This window comes from Pan paniscus, chromosome 1 (genome assembly GCF_029289425.2).
Source record: "Pan paniscus chromosome 1, NHGRI_mPanPan1-v2.0_pri, whole genome shotgun sequence".
In the NCBI taxonomy this organism is placed as follows: Eukaryota; Metazoa; Chordata; class Mammalia; order Primates; family Hominidae; genus Pan; species Pan paniscus.
In genome coordinates this window covers 164565333-164579495 of record NC_073249.2, presented here as the reverse complement: position 1 = coordinate 164579495, position 14163 = coordinate 164565333, and the positions used below count along the sequence as shown (strand labels likewise).

At 46.3% G+C, this 14163-nt stretch overlaps 1 protein-coding gene across 1 annotated transcript in view; it reads right to left on the bottom strand.

Moving 5' to 3' along the window:
• KANK4 (KN motif and ankyrin repeat domains 4) overlaps nucleotides 1–14163 on the bottom strand; it is an 88675-nt gene that overhangs the window by 41559 nt on the left and 32953 nt on the right. The window contains exon 2 of the mRNA XM_003809158.8: nucleotides 4392–4477. Within this exon, the coding sequence (XP_003809206.4) occupies nucleotides 4392–4407 (16 nt within the window). The 5' untranslated portion in view covers nucleotides 4408–4477. The remainder of the gene's footprint in view (nucleotides 1–4391; nucleotides 4478–14163) is intronic.

Sequence of the window (14163 nt, the reverse complement as noted above, 5' to 3'; positions counted from 1 at the left end):
GAATCAGGTTCAGCCTCTGTCTTCAAAGGATTTATGATGAGGCAGGAGAGACACAAACACATACAATGCAGTGAGATAGGGAGAGTAACAGATGCATGCTTATAGTACAGGCTTCTTCCCTGACTTATTTTTCTAGTTTCTGCAGAATTATTTTTTTTGGACTTGGAAAACAATTTTTCCTAGGTAGGAGAGGGATGAGTTTACACAAAAGTGACATAAGACTGGCTGATAAATGAACAAATAGGGACTTGCCAGGAGAACAAAAGAGTAAAAGACATTGTAGCAATTTATCTTCAAGATGACCACCACCAATTCCTACCCTCTTTGGACAAGCAAGCTTATTTTATAGTTAAAGGTGGAGTCTACAATTCCAGGCCTTTGAATCCGGGCTGGCCTGCAACTGCTTTAACCAAAAGAATATGGCAGATGCTGAGAGATCTTGAAGGCTAGGTCATAAGAAGCCCCATAGCTTCCACCTGGGTCTTTTACAATGCACACTTATTGGGAAGCCAGCTGCCATGTAATAAGTCCACCTTTCCTGAGACTGCCATGTTGTGAGGAAGCCCAAACAGCCCCACAGAAAGGTCAAGTGGAGGGAGGGAAGGAAATGCCCAGTCAGCCCCAAGCAGTTCCAGTCATCCTAGCCCAGATGCCATGCATGAGTAAAAAAGTCTTCAGTCTTCATCTGACTTTAACTACAGGAGGGACCCCAAGTGAGAATCACTGAACTGAGCCTGTATTAATAATAAATAATTGCATTAAGCCACCAAGTTTTAGGATGGCTTGTTATGCAGCAATAGATAGCCAAGACAGAAAATCTAGATCTCCACAGAGAATGTGCAAAGGGATGGAGGGTGAAATCACACAGTATTTCAAAGTTCTATAAATGCAGCTGATATGGCCAGTACTTAAAACATGGTAGAGAAAGATAAAATTGGAAAGGACAGCAACAGCCAGATCATGGAGCAACTTGTATGCACGCGAACAAGCTTTGACTTTACACTCTAGGTCATGGGAGTCACTGAAGGGTTTTAAACAAGGGAGTGACTTGGTTGAATGTGATTTCAAAAAGAGCTTCTTGCCAAGGATTAACAGAAAGGCAAACCAGAGGCCCCAAGATCAGCTGGGAGGCTGCTGACATGGTTAAGGTGAGAGGAGCTCAAGGTAATGGAGGGAAAGGGACGGGTTTAAAAAAGTTGCAAATAGTGGCGTTTCCTGGGGCACATTTTCTTTCTTTCTTTCTTTCTTTCTTTTTTTTTTTTGAGATGGAATTTCGCTCTTGTTGCCCAGGCTGGAGTGCAATGGTGCAATCTTGGCTCATTGCAACCTCCGCCTCCCAGGTTCAAGTGATTCTCCTGCCTCAGCCTCCTAAGTAGCTGGGATTACAGGTGCGTGCCACCATGCCTGGCTATTTTTTTTGTATTTTTAGTAGAAAGGGGGTTTCACCATTTTGGCCAGGCTGGTCTTGAACTCCTGACCTCAGGTGATCCACCTGCCTCGGCCTCCCAAAGTGCTGGGATTACAGGCATGAGCCACCACGCCCGGCTGACCCACACAATTTTTTTTTAACCAACTTGCTCCCCCACCTTCCCATCCCCTCGCAAAGAAACACACTGGCAATTTTAGTAAATGAGAGCAATATCTTGTATTTCTCTCCATTAGTTTTCCAAGTTGCACTGGCTGTACTCTTAGACCTACTGGTCTGCTCAACAGCCCCACAGATTATAAGGACAGGCCAAACAGAGAAGAGATATTTATCTAAAGTTAAGTAGAGAGCAGATTTATGACCTAGAAGGCAAAGAGCTCTCCTAAAGGAGAGGCTGCATTATTTATCTGCTTATTGCCTCAATTCACTAGAAATGCACCGATTTGCCCAACGGCCTCTGGGCGCAGGTCCAGAGCACAAATACAATCATAGCATAAAATAAGAAACAGCAGATTCAAAGGCAGAATCCTCCACAAGGGAGACGAGGGCAAGTGAGGCTGAGCAGCTACCAAGGATGACGGGTTTAATAGCAGGTTTAATAGGTGCTTTCCTAAGCTAGCACGCGCGCACACACACACACACACACACACACACACACACAGTGATCCATCATGCTGCCTTGCCTGCCACCTGCCATTCTGCATTCCTTCTCTTTCTCCCAGCACAAGAGGAATGCTGGGCTTTGATGAGGGAGTTTGAGCTGATAAGCTGAGAGACTACCCTCACATGCGGCTCTGCTCCTATTCATTCTACCTGGTGACAGGTATGCGGGAGCTCAGAATTCCAGGCACTGGGCCAGGGTGAGAATCAGTTAGGAAGACCTGACTCTGTTCAAAATGAAATTCAGATCAAATAAACCAACACACGGCCAACCTGGCTGGATTTGAATCCTGGCTGTCATCTCCCACTTGTGTGATTCTGGGGCAATTATTTCATTTCCCTCTGCCTCGATTTCTCCATTTGTAAAGTGGAGATAATAATGCCTAACTTACAGAATTGTTGTCATTATTAGCACAAATGCACTAGAGAACACAGCCCAGAGTAGGCGCTCAATGAAGGACCCTAACAGCAAGGATGGGCTGGTTCTGAATGCGGCAGGCGAGGATTCACTGAGCATGTGCTGTCTCCCTACAGCTCAAGAGTGAATGAGAGTCCAAGAAAATAATTCTGGACAAAGTGGGAAAGTGAGTCTGGGGAGAAGAAAAAAGAAAGATAGAGGAGGCTCAGAGCTACCTGGAATTCCTTACGGAGTCTTGCTTAAGAGAACAACAGATCACTAGATCCTTGTATAGGACCTACAAACACAGTCAGCTTCAGAGTTACACACAGACAAGAGAAAAGGGGACTTCAAGGGGACAAGGTAAGGAGGGAGAATCACAGTAATTATCTGAAGGGACAAGTGAAGTAAAGCAGGTGAGCGAACCAACCAGAGGCATTTAGAGTGTGAAAGAGAAATTCAAAAGCCTATATTCAGTCTCTGAAGTAAATGGGGAGAAACAGAAACTAGAGAGAAAGTGGCTGAAAATAAAGCCAGAAAGAAGGGGAGTAAAATGAAACTCTTCCAAAGGCCAAGACAGGGAGGGAAGCCTTCCCCTCTGGGAAGGCTTGTCCCTGTTCTGGGAGGCCTATGGCTGAAAGGAGGGAGCCTTTCTTGGGCTCATATGGGCAATCACATGGACAGCAGACCTCCCCAGTGTGCTGAGAAGGGACTGAGAGGCAGCTGGGCTAACAGGCCCCCGGAGCTTTGAGGGAATGAGTGGGTGTTCTGTGGGACCACTGCCAGGGATGCACTGAAAAGGCAGCTCTCTGGGGAGAAAGGCAACTCTTGAAATAAATGGGAACTGCATTTGGAAGAAGAGGCAGGGCGGGAACTAATGTCAGGTCCCTAAGTCCCGTGCCCGTGAAGGACCATGTGATTCAAGGGGAATTAGAGGCTCTCTTTTTCCTGATATATGGTGATCTAGAAAAAAACATTTCATTAGAAGTCAGGAGACTGGGGTCTAGACTGTGGCCTTCTACAAGTTTCCTGGGGACAGGAAGAGGGGAACATGCAGACATTCATTATGCTAGGTAGTTGTTACTCAACAACTCTCCATGCATTACGTAATTTAGTTCTTTACCAACCCTATGAAATAGTATTAATACCTGTTTATAGAAAAGGTGTTGTCAACTGTTTGCAAAGATAGCCACAATAATATCTGACCCTTGGGGTACTCCTCTACCACGCTGACACTAGATGATGGCCTTATGACTTGTGTTGGCCGGTGGGTCAACAGCAATATGACATATGCAGAGATTGGAACATTATCTGCACATTGGAGTCAGTCTGTTCTTGTGTTGTGCTTGAACTCTTCTGTCACCATGTGAACAAGCCCTAGCCAACCTCCTGGATGATGAGAGACACATGGCCAAGTCATTACTGATACCCCAGATATGTGAGTGTGGCCGTTCTAAGCCATCCAGCTCCCAGCCAAGTCACCCAGAAGCCCATGGACATGTGAATGAACCCAGAAAAGATCATCCATGCCAGCCCAAACCAGAATAATGGCCCTGCTAACACACAGAATCTTTTGAGAAATAATTAACATCTTTAAGTGACTAAATTGTTGGGCTGTTTGTTACACAGCAAAGCTAACTGATACATGTGAGGATTGAGGATCAAAGACATTAAATGACTTGTAGAATCACTTAGGTATAAATGGAGGCTTACCATATTGTGCCTCTTTCCTAGGCTAGGGCTGGAGATACACAAAATCTGAAATACATGCTTGAGCCTACCAGCACTGCCTGTTTGAGGGATACCTCCTGCAGGCCTTTCCTAGGCTATTTCCAGGATTTGTGGCAACAATTCTTTCCCAGCCCAAGTGCTTATCTTAAACCAGGCCCTACAAAGCAGCTTGCCTACCATCTGTCTTCTCCATCTTTGGAGCGCTGACCCTCAGTGTCTCAGGCACTCTTCATCCAATGAGTCTGTAAAACTTGTTGAAGGTTCTGAAAGAAAGGAGGATACAGAAGTGGTGACTCTCATTAGAGTTTGAATAAGTATTGGGGAAACACAGCACTAAACAAAGTAACATCCATCCCTGCCTTTCTCCCAGGGTGCCCATGAGCTCACAGCCCTCCAAGGAGGAAGATTAAAAACCTGTACACATTTCTAGAGCCCAATTCTGGGTGTTTCTTCATGGAATATTAGCAATAGTTGACATGAAAAGAAGTGGAAGTATTTGGTCCAGCGGTCTTGCTTGGCAGATGAGGAAACTGAGGCTGAGGAGTTAATTGCTCTAAGGTGTCTCAGACTATTCGTGAAGGTGCTAGTATCAGACCCAGGCTTCTGATACCAGCACAGGGCTCTTTCCATAATCTCAAGAGTTGAAATCTACCTATCCCCATCCTGGGAAGGGACTTATAATCCACTTTGCGAAAAAGCTGGAATCAGAGTACCTATAAATGATGTGTGACATGTCAATCAAACAGAAGACAGAGATGACATAATTGCAAGTACTGACAGGGAGCTGCTACTTAGAGGTGATTTCTAACCATGGGCAGAACAAGGGGAAGTTCAACCTGGGTGGCCTGAAGACATGGGTAACTATTCAAGCAGAATATTGCCCTGGCTCTGAATTAGTGTGCCTTGAGGTTTGACCATAAATTCTCCCCAAAGTTTTAATCCATTTCCAGGACTCTTTCTTCAAACGGTAAACATCCTAGCTCCTGCCCCCATTACAATGAATCACCCAGGAAATTGGCTTTTTATGATTGTAACTCCACATACATCAGAATAATGAATTATCTGTGACACCGCAGCAGTGGAAGCAGGGTTGTTTTAGGAATTCCAATGTGCTTGACAATGAACTCCAGACCAGGAAAGTGAACCAGTGATGAGGGAAGGACTGGGAGAAACTGAGAGTGAAAGAAAAGGATGATGGGTGGCCCCCAGAAACCAAGGATGGAAAAAAGGGGACAAACAAGTAACTGGAGAAGAGGGCTGGAAAAGATGAGGCCTGTCAAATAAGAGAGAAATGCCAAAGTTTGCCACCAGAAAGTTTAGCATCACTTCTTCCTGCGAGTGCTGCTTCTGCCTCATCTCCTCCAGCCCGTTTGCCAAGCAGCTGCCAGACAGGCCTTGCCCTATCCAGGTGGATGGAGCCCCAAAGGGCAGGCATGTTTTCTAGAAGCAGAGACAATCCTTGCAGAAGGATTGGCACACTGAGTACCTTGCTTACCTCTGAGGCAGCAGGCAGTGCACCAGCACATCCTGGTTTGTTGAAAACAAAGAGCTAGAGAAGTTAGGGACAAGGGAGCTGAGAGTGTAGGTGGTCTTGCAGAGGCTGAGAGTGGCCGCCAAGGAGGCAGACGGTGGAGAGGTGTGGAAGGTTCTAACCTGGGGTGAGGCAGGCTTGCCCTTGTTATAAAGAGAAGGCTCCCAGGCAGAGAACACCGCTGCCTCTCTCACCACCCCAGCTCTGCAGTCTGCAGCAGGCGATGCTGGCATGCAGGAGGCAGTGGCAGGTGAAGCCTGCAGAAGAAAAGAGTGAGGTGGCAAACCCTAAGCTTGACCCTTCATCTCCACCATCGCAGCCTCTCCTGCTCCTGCTCCCCTCTCCCTCCCACCCCTGTAACATTACTAAGCAACAGGCAGAGCTGGGAGTACTTGACATTCATGAATTATCTCATGCAATCTTTACACCATCACCCAAAGAGGATTATTATTATTCCTATTTTTAAGGGAGGGAGACTGAGGCTGAGAGAGTTGACAGGGCTGATCCATGTCACATAACAAGCAAGTGTTGAAGCAGGATGTGCTCTCAAGTCTAGCCGACTCCAAGCCTCGGTTGGGAACAAAAGTGATTTGTAAGCCTTTGTCCACCCTGTAAGTCAGCCGGGTTCCCTGACACTATGACTGATCTTTAGTTCCCCCTGTGAGGGGAAATGCTTCTGACTGGTGTTTCTCTGCCTCTCCCACAGTAAACACAAAAAGCCTCTGGGCTTAGAGGAGAACTGCTCTCTTGTAAAGCCTCCTGAGCCAAAGGAGAGCTCTGCTTCTCCAAGGCTGGAGAAGCTCCTACTGCAGAGGAGGGGGCCACTTGGGTACAGCTGGACTTTTGGCTTCACAAACTCTCATCCTCAGCCTAGGGACTTTTCAATCACACGCCTAGCCTTTGGTTAGAATTAGGAATTCAGCCCGTTGTATATCAGATCATATGATTTTAAAGAATTATTCAGCACACATTAGGTCAAACTTCATTAAAAAGAACTCTGTAGAGACCTCGAAGATTTCTCTTAGACTTGGATTTCTCTTAGACTTGGATTTCAGTAAAATTAATCATTTCAAGGCTACAGAAATTAAGTGGAGCTGACACCCAACTCTCAAAGGAGGGGTTTCTCGGCAACTTTTTACTCTAAAGGGCTCATAATACAGGAAGGAAGGAAGGAGGGATCTGTCGTGTGCACAAGTCACCACTTCCAGCCCCGACTCCCACCCCCAGCCTTCCGCACTTTCCTCCATGGTCCTAGCAACAGACATCGCGGAGCTTAGCTAAGGGAGTTTCCTTCCAGTGGGCAATGCTCAGTGTGGTTAGGTTAGGTAAAAATAACTGCCACATCAACATATGCATGCTACCTTGTTTGCAATAAAACAGAATATGAAAATAGCTTTATGGGACACAGTTTCCCTTTAAAATGGAATTTTGCAACTCTCTGGAGCATTTAAAGCTTTGACATAAAGCCATTTCTTTTGATCTCAGCTCACTGCAATCTCCGCCTCCTGGGTTCAAGCCATTCTCCTGCCTCAGCCTCCCGAGTAGCTGGGATTACAGTCGCGCGCGCTACCATGCCCAGCTAATTTTTGTATTTTTAGTAGAGATGGGGTTTCACTATGTTGGCCAGGCTGGCCTTGAACTCCTGACTTCAGGTGATCCGCCCACCTTGGCCTCCCAAAGTGCTGGGATTACAGGGGTGAGCCACGGCACCCGACCATAAAGCCATTTCTTACCCATTCTGTTAAGTTGTATCCCCACTGTTCAGAACCTTTAAATACCTGGTGTTATTATGTTACTTTTCATTTGTTTTTGTCCTATGCCAGGGTCAAGGATCCAGAGTTAGGGCCCAACCTCTCTCCATAGCTCATCATATTCTAGATGTTTTGGGCATACATAGCTTGCTTTCTCTCTAGCTCTTCTCCCCTACTAATCTGTAAGCTTGTGAAGGTCAGAATTATTGCAAGTCTTATTCCCATGTCACCCCCAACTCCTCATGTCTAACTCACGGCAGACACTCAGTCCATGGTTCTTAGATGAACAAAATAAAAGGAACAAAATTGTCTGTCTTCAAAGGGAACCCATGGAAAGAAACTAACAAGAGCTAAGCACTTACACTGGGAATCAGCTACTGGGTATACTTTCTCATTTCATCCTCATACAAGCAATCCTAGGAAACAGGAACATGTCCAAGTTACAAATGAGGAAACTAAGGCACAAAGAGTCCATGTGGCTAATCCAAAGTTCTCCAGTTAATTAGGAGCAGGATAGCTTGTGTGACTCCATCATTCCACAGTGCCTTTCCAAGCCTATGGGGCGGTAAGGAGGTGAGGACCAAGGCTGACCATTCAAAAATCCAGCAAAGAAGTGGTCACTTGGCAGACAGCGATGATAGTCCACGTGCAGCTACCAGGCCAGACTGGAAACCATTCCAGCTGGGTCCACCCTCAGTGCCCAGGAGCATGTGTTTCCCCAGGTAAGCCCAACTCCTGCAGCATTTATCCGCACCCTCTCCTCTCCACACTTACTCCTTTTATGATGCCATTTTCAAGCTCATTTCTAACCTCAAATCCAAATATAAAGAGACCTTCCCTTACTTAGTCTTGAAACAAACCTGGTTCTGTACTTTTGTTCTCTTCAAACCTCTTTTTATTCTGCAATAATAAAAATGTGGTATTTCATCCCAGAGCAGGCTGCATGCCAAAATAAATAGCACCTTGGATTTCCTTGAAAAGACAGCTTGGCTCAAGACTCAGCCTCATTGCCACGAGAATTCTTGGAGAATTCAACCTTACAAAGTCAAGTATTTAGCAAGGTAGTTCACCAAACAACAACCCTGCCAATCCCTGCATGATCCCTTGCAAAGACAAAGCACTCTTTCCATAAGAAAAAAAAAAAAATCACCTGTACCTTGGACTGATCATGCCAAGATGATGAGAGCTTCCTGTTTCCCCATCCCAGGACCCCGGCCTTTCAAGTGCAAATATTCCCTGTGCCAAGAAGCAGGAGGCATCTGACCGCTGCTTCTAAACATTGAGAGGGCCGAAGCCGGGACACCAGAGGAGGTGAGAAGCACTGAGAAAGATTCTGCCAACTGAGTTCTCCAGTGGGCTCACCTCCTGCCGACCTGGCAAACAGAGATAAGTCCTGCTCAATAAATGACACATTAACACGATCTCATTAACTCCATTCCCACGTTTTTTGCAAGTGTCTGTCATTTTCGCCTGCATTGCAGCAGCTGAATCTGGAGCTTCATGAAGAAGAGAAAACAGTCGGGAGGAACGCTGTGCCCACATTACCTTCCCTTGCATCCTCCTGCTGCATAGCCCACAGCAGGGAGGACTCGTTTCCTTCCCAGAAAGCCAGGTTTCGGCTGCAGGGCCGGAGCTGATAGCTCGCGCCTTCAGCACAGCTGTGTCTGTTTCGCTGCTGTTAAAGGACTTGGTCAGGTGATCCCTGACCTTGCTGGAAAAGCAAATACTGACTTCCTTTTTGCTCCCGGGAATAGGTGAGTGGGGTCAGAAACGAATTCACTGCTCAATAAACTAAGACTGGATCTTGCAGAAAGAGGAAGAACGCTCAAATCCTTAACTAGAAAGTTAGCTCCCAGAGCTGCCATCGCTTCCGAGGAACACATCTAGAGACATCCAAACAACACACAATCTTCCTTCTTGACTCCTCCGAATCTGGCAGCTCATCTGAGCAGCTATAATTAATTATGAGCTTCTTCCTCCCTGCAGCTGATGTGGCTCATTAATGAATTTGTTCCTAATGAGGACGTAGCCTCCTTAGAGTTGAAACCCTTCAGTAGTGCATCACTTTCTTCCTGGCTCCGCTTTAGAAACATCCTTCCCTACCCCCTCCTGGGGCCCCAGGACCACATGAAGCCTCTGATCATTAAACAAACGGAAATCTGTCGGGGCAGAGCCGAGACAGAAACAATGACCAGTAAATTCCTGGGGCTGGACTGGCAGCTCCTTATTCCTGCTGCTCTACCAATCTGCTGCCCTAGAGCACCAAAACACGCCCAGTTCTGGCAGGAATGAAAAAGCAAGGAAGTACCTGCTGTGACGACCAAACTACTGTTCAGTGGATCCACTTCCAGGCAGGGTTTCTAACTGCAGCGCAGACCAGAGACTCCGAGAGGCGGGATGCAGGAGCCAGGGAGCAGGCAGCTGCCAGAGGAGCAAGGTTTCAGAGTGTCCCGGGCAAGCACAGTGGAGGGTCTTCCTACAGCCCAAAGCTGCTGCAGTTCTTAGGAGCAGAGACAGGTGTGAGGTGCAGGCACCAGACTCTACACTCTCCAAACCCTGTGCTGCTCCCGGACCTGAAGGAGCGGGGATGGTCCAAGAGGGGCCAGGAAAGCGTCTCGGTTCCTTTATGCAGACTCAGTAAAAGGATTAGAGGGACCTTGTTCCTTCGCCTCCTGGTGCTCTAACCAAGTGAGGCTGTGCTGGGAAATGAAGCCTCACAGTAAGACACATCACATGCAGCCCTGACCTTCACTGACACTGACTGTCTGGATGTGCCTTCCAAGACCAGAGCAGGTTCCTGTCTAACCCATGCTGAAATTGATGCTGGCAAGGAGTGTCACCCTGAAACGCTGCCTGCATCGAGCCTGGTACACTTGCAAAGCACTTTCCGTCCTGTGTCTCATTTATCCTTGCATCAATGCTTGAAGCAGCCAGACCAGGGATGAATCTCCCCATTGTAAAGGTGAAGAAAATGAGAGACAGTCTAAGTGGTTTCTCTTGGGTCATCCAAGAGCAGAGTGTCCTGGGGGTAAAGTTCTCTGTTCTTCCCATTGCCCTGGATCAAGTTCCTTACTTTTCTTGGAAGATTCTAGAGACTCTTGCTCAAGATGGAGGTTAGGAGACTTTGCAAAGTACACAGGATGACGTGGTGGTAGGCAAGTCTATGGAATACCAACATCACTTTTCTCAACTGGTAAAAGTATTTTTCCAGTTAGCTGAGTACGCAGACCAATCATCAGAATAAAAAAAGAATCCAAAGTATACCTTGAACTCTAAGGGTATAGAAAAAATATACTGCGGAGCAAACTGCTTCTCTGATACACTTCAAATGATCATTGACTATCCTTTCTAAACTGGCTAGAGAACAGCTGGAGGCACGCAGCATTTCTCTAAGATGCAGATGGAAGAAAAGCCCTCCATGTTACCAGGTCCGACGCCTTTCCAGCCATCCGCCCTTCCCCTCTGGTCTATCTATGTGAGCAAGATAAGCACTTTCTTTCCCTCTCCTGGGATAAATTCTTCCTTATCCAGGACAGATAGGTGAGAGGTTTTCCTCCAGAGCCATGCCTTGCCTGCAAGACCCCACATTCTACCTGGAATGCTGTTCACTTTCTCTGCCCGTCCAGTTCCTCCACTCAGACATCCCCAAGTGCAGTGACCATCCTTCCAGCTGCGACTGTCCCTGTCTGCTTGCTACTGCAACATGTGACATCATATTCTAATTGCTGCTTCTGTATCTGTCTCCTGGCCAGCATCACAGGCTAACTGCTCCATAAAGTTTGTGAACTGAACTTATCTACAATCCCAGAAGCTCTGAACACAGGCGACCTCTCCAGCCACTTTCTTATATGTCGAGGGAGCACTCTGCTATTCCCACAGCCTCCAGGCCTCTTATCGGATTTTAAAAGACTACAGAATGAGGGAAGGTATGGGTTGAGTATCTTTTATCCGAAATGCTTGAGACCAGAGGTTTTATGGATTTCGAATTGTTCTGGATTTTGGAATATTTGCATATACACAATGAGATATCTTGGGAACGGGACCCAAATCTAAAAAGGAAATTTATCCATGTTTCATATATTCCATATCACACTGCCTCAAGGTAATTTTAAACATAATATTTGTAATAATTTTGTGCATGCAACAAAGTTTTGACTGCACTTTGACTGTGACCTGTCACAAGAGGTCAAATGTGGAATTTCCCACCTATAGTGTCATGTCAGTGCTCAAAAAATTTCAGGATTTTGAGGCATTTTAGATTTTGGTTTTTCAAATTAGTTCTACCTATAGTAGTCCCTGCAACAGTGCCACCAATTAGCTTGGCTCTGATGCCAGGACAGAAGATACACACACACACACACACACACACACACAAGATGCACCCATCCACACATCCACACTCCCTCATCACATTCCCTTGACTTACCCAGACCTCCTCCTTCTGGGGAAAGGTTTGCATGTTTTGTCCCCTCCAAAATCTCATGTTGAAATGTGACCTCCAATGTTCGAAGTGGGCCTAGTAGAAGGTGTCTGGATCATGAGGTCATGAAGCTGGATCCTTTTTATTTTTTTAAATTTTTTTTGAGAAGGAGTCGCCCAGGCTGGAGTGCAGTGGCGCGGTCTCAGCTCACTGCAACCTCCACCTCTCAGGTTCAAGTGATTCTCCTGCCTGAGCCTCTTGAGCAGCAGGGACTACAGGCATGCCTGGCTAATTTTTGTATTTTTAATAGAAATGATTTTGCCAGGTTGGCCAGTGTGGTCTCAAACTCCTGACCTCAGGTGATCCGCAGGTGGATCCTTCATGAATGGCTTGGTGTCCTCCCCATGACAATGAGTTCTCACTCTCTTAGTTCACATGAGAGCTGGTTGAGCTGGTTAAATGAGCCAGGCATGGCCTCCTCTCTCTTGCTCCCTGTCTCACTACGTGACACGTCTTTTCCCTGTTTGCTTTCCACCATGATTGGAAGCTTCCTGAGCCTTCACCAGAAGCAGAAGCCAGCACCGTGCATCTTGCCAGCCTGAAGAACTGTGAGCCAAAATAAACCTCTTTTCTTTATAAATTACCCAAGTCTCAGGTATTTCTTTATAATGATGCAAAATGGACTAACACAGGCTCAGTTCTTGGGCTCAGCATAAGGTGCCCACTGTCTGTGTCTCTAAGGGGAGAAGAAATTCTTCTGTCTTGATAACTTTACCCAGGACACTCATTTGAACTCATGGTCAAGCAGGGAGGTGAGCAGAACAGAGAATGTTATCCTCTATTTTCCAAATGAGGAAACAACCTGTTCCCAAGGTTACAGATCTAAAAAAAGGAAAAAGAAAAAAAGGGCAAAGCCTCAACTCAAACCCATATAGTCTGTCTCCCAGTCCAATACTCTTTCTGCTAAACCACACATCCTGAACCAGACATGCAGGGGAATTCAGAGGACACACAAATAGCAGGATATAAGCTCCAATGCTGGTGCTGTCCAGGCACAAGTTGGCCTCACCTTGAGGGAAGGTTTTCATGAGAAGCCACAGCCACTTTCTCTAGAGGAGTGTGCTTTTTCGGGGGGAATTCTCCCCATAGTTTTGCCATGTCTGGGATACCAGCATCCCCCACCCCTATGCCTTACTCAGACGTATGTCTTAAGACCAGCAGCCAGCTTCATGCTCCTATCAAGCCACACAGACCATCTCCTGAACCAAACACGTTTATCCACAAGAACTTTCCCGACAAGAATCACGGGACCGGAGGGAGGTTTGGCTCCTTTTGCAATTTAGAAATGCTCAACTTCTATGGCCCAGGTCTCTTCTGCCCCATGATGGAAAAAAAGGTGAACTGTCCAAGTCCAGCAAGATGGGGGCTAGGCCAGAGGGGGAAAGAGGTTCAGCTATCCGAAGAATGCGCCTTTTATCTAAGCAATCCCTTAGGCTTTTGCACTTTACTCAGAAAGGTCAGCGCTTTGGTAGGCTGTATGACTGCACAGGGCTGAGAAGGGCACGCTTGTTAGGTATTCACACACTCAAATAAAGCTTCTCTGAGCAGACTGGTCACAGACACAGTCATTCCCACAGAATGCAACTTAAATAGGCAGAGAAAGAAATTATGCATGTGAGACCTGTGGGTGCAGCCATCCAGGAGGGAAATCAGCTATTCTAAAGATTGACTCTACAAAGCAGATGTAATTTTCTGAGGGAAGAAGCCGGGCCAGTTGTAGGGAGAGAGGAGGCTGCATTCACCAATGAAAAATGCTCCTTGGAGGGAAAAAAGGCATTAGACTTGCAAGGAAAAAGACCCCCACTCCACATCTCTTTTTTCATTTGGATGCTTCCAAAATGTTCTTGGTCCTTGACTTAAACATACCGTAAAATCAAACTGCCAATTGCCAAATGAGGAAGTGGCATGAGCAGGCAATTCATCAGAGAAGAAATACAAATGGTTAATATTTGAGAAATGTATAACCTCACAAATTAATAAAAAAGATGTCAGATAAATCTTGACATGCCATACCCTACAATGAGCCGGGTACGCTGGTCCAATCCAAACAGCACCCTATTCCCAAAAAAACTCTGCCAAGCTTGTCCAACTCGCCTTATTTTGTTGTTGTTCTGTTTTGTTTTGTTTTAGGCTTTTAGTGCCTGAAGCCATGGGTTTTAGTTTCTGTCTCTAGTGATAAGTGGAAAA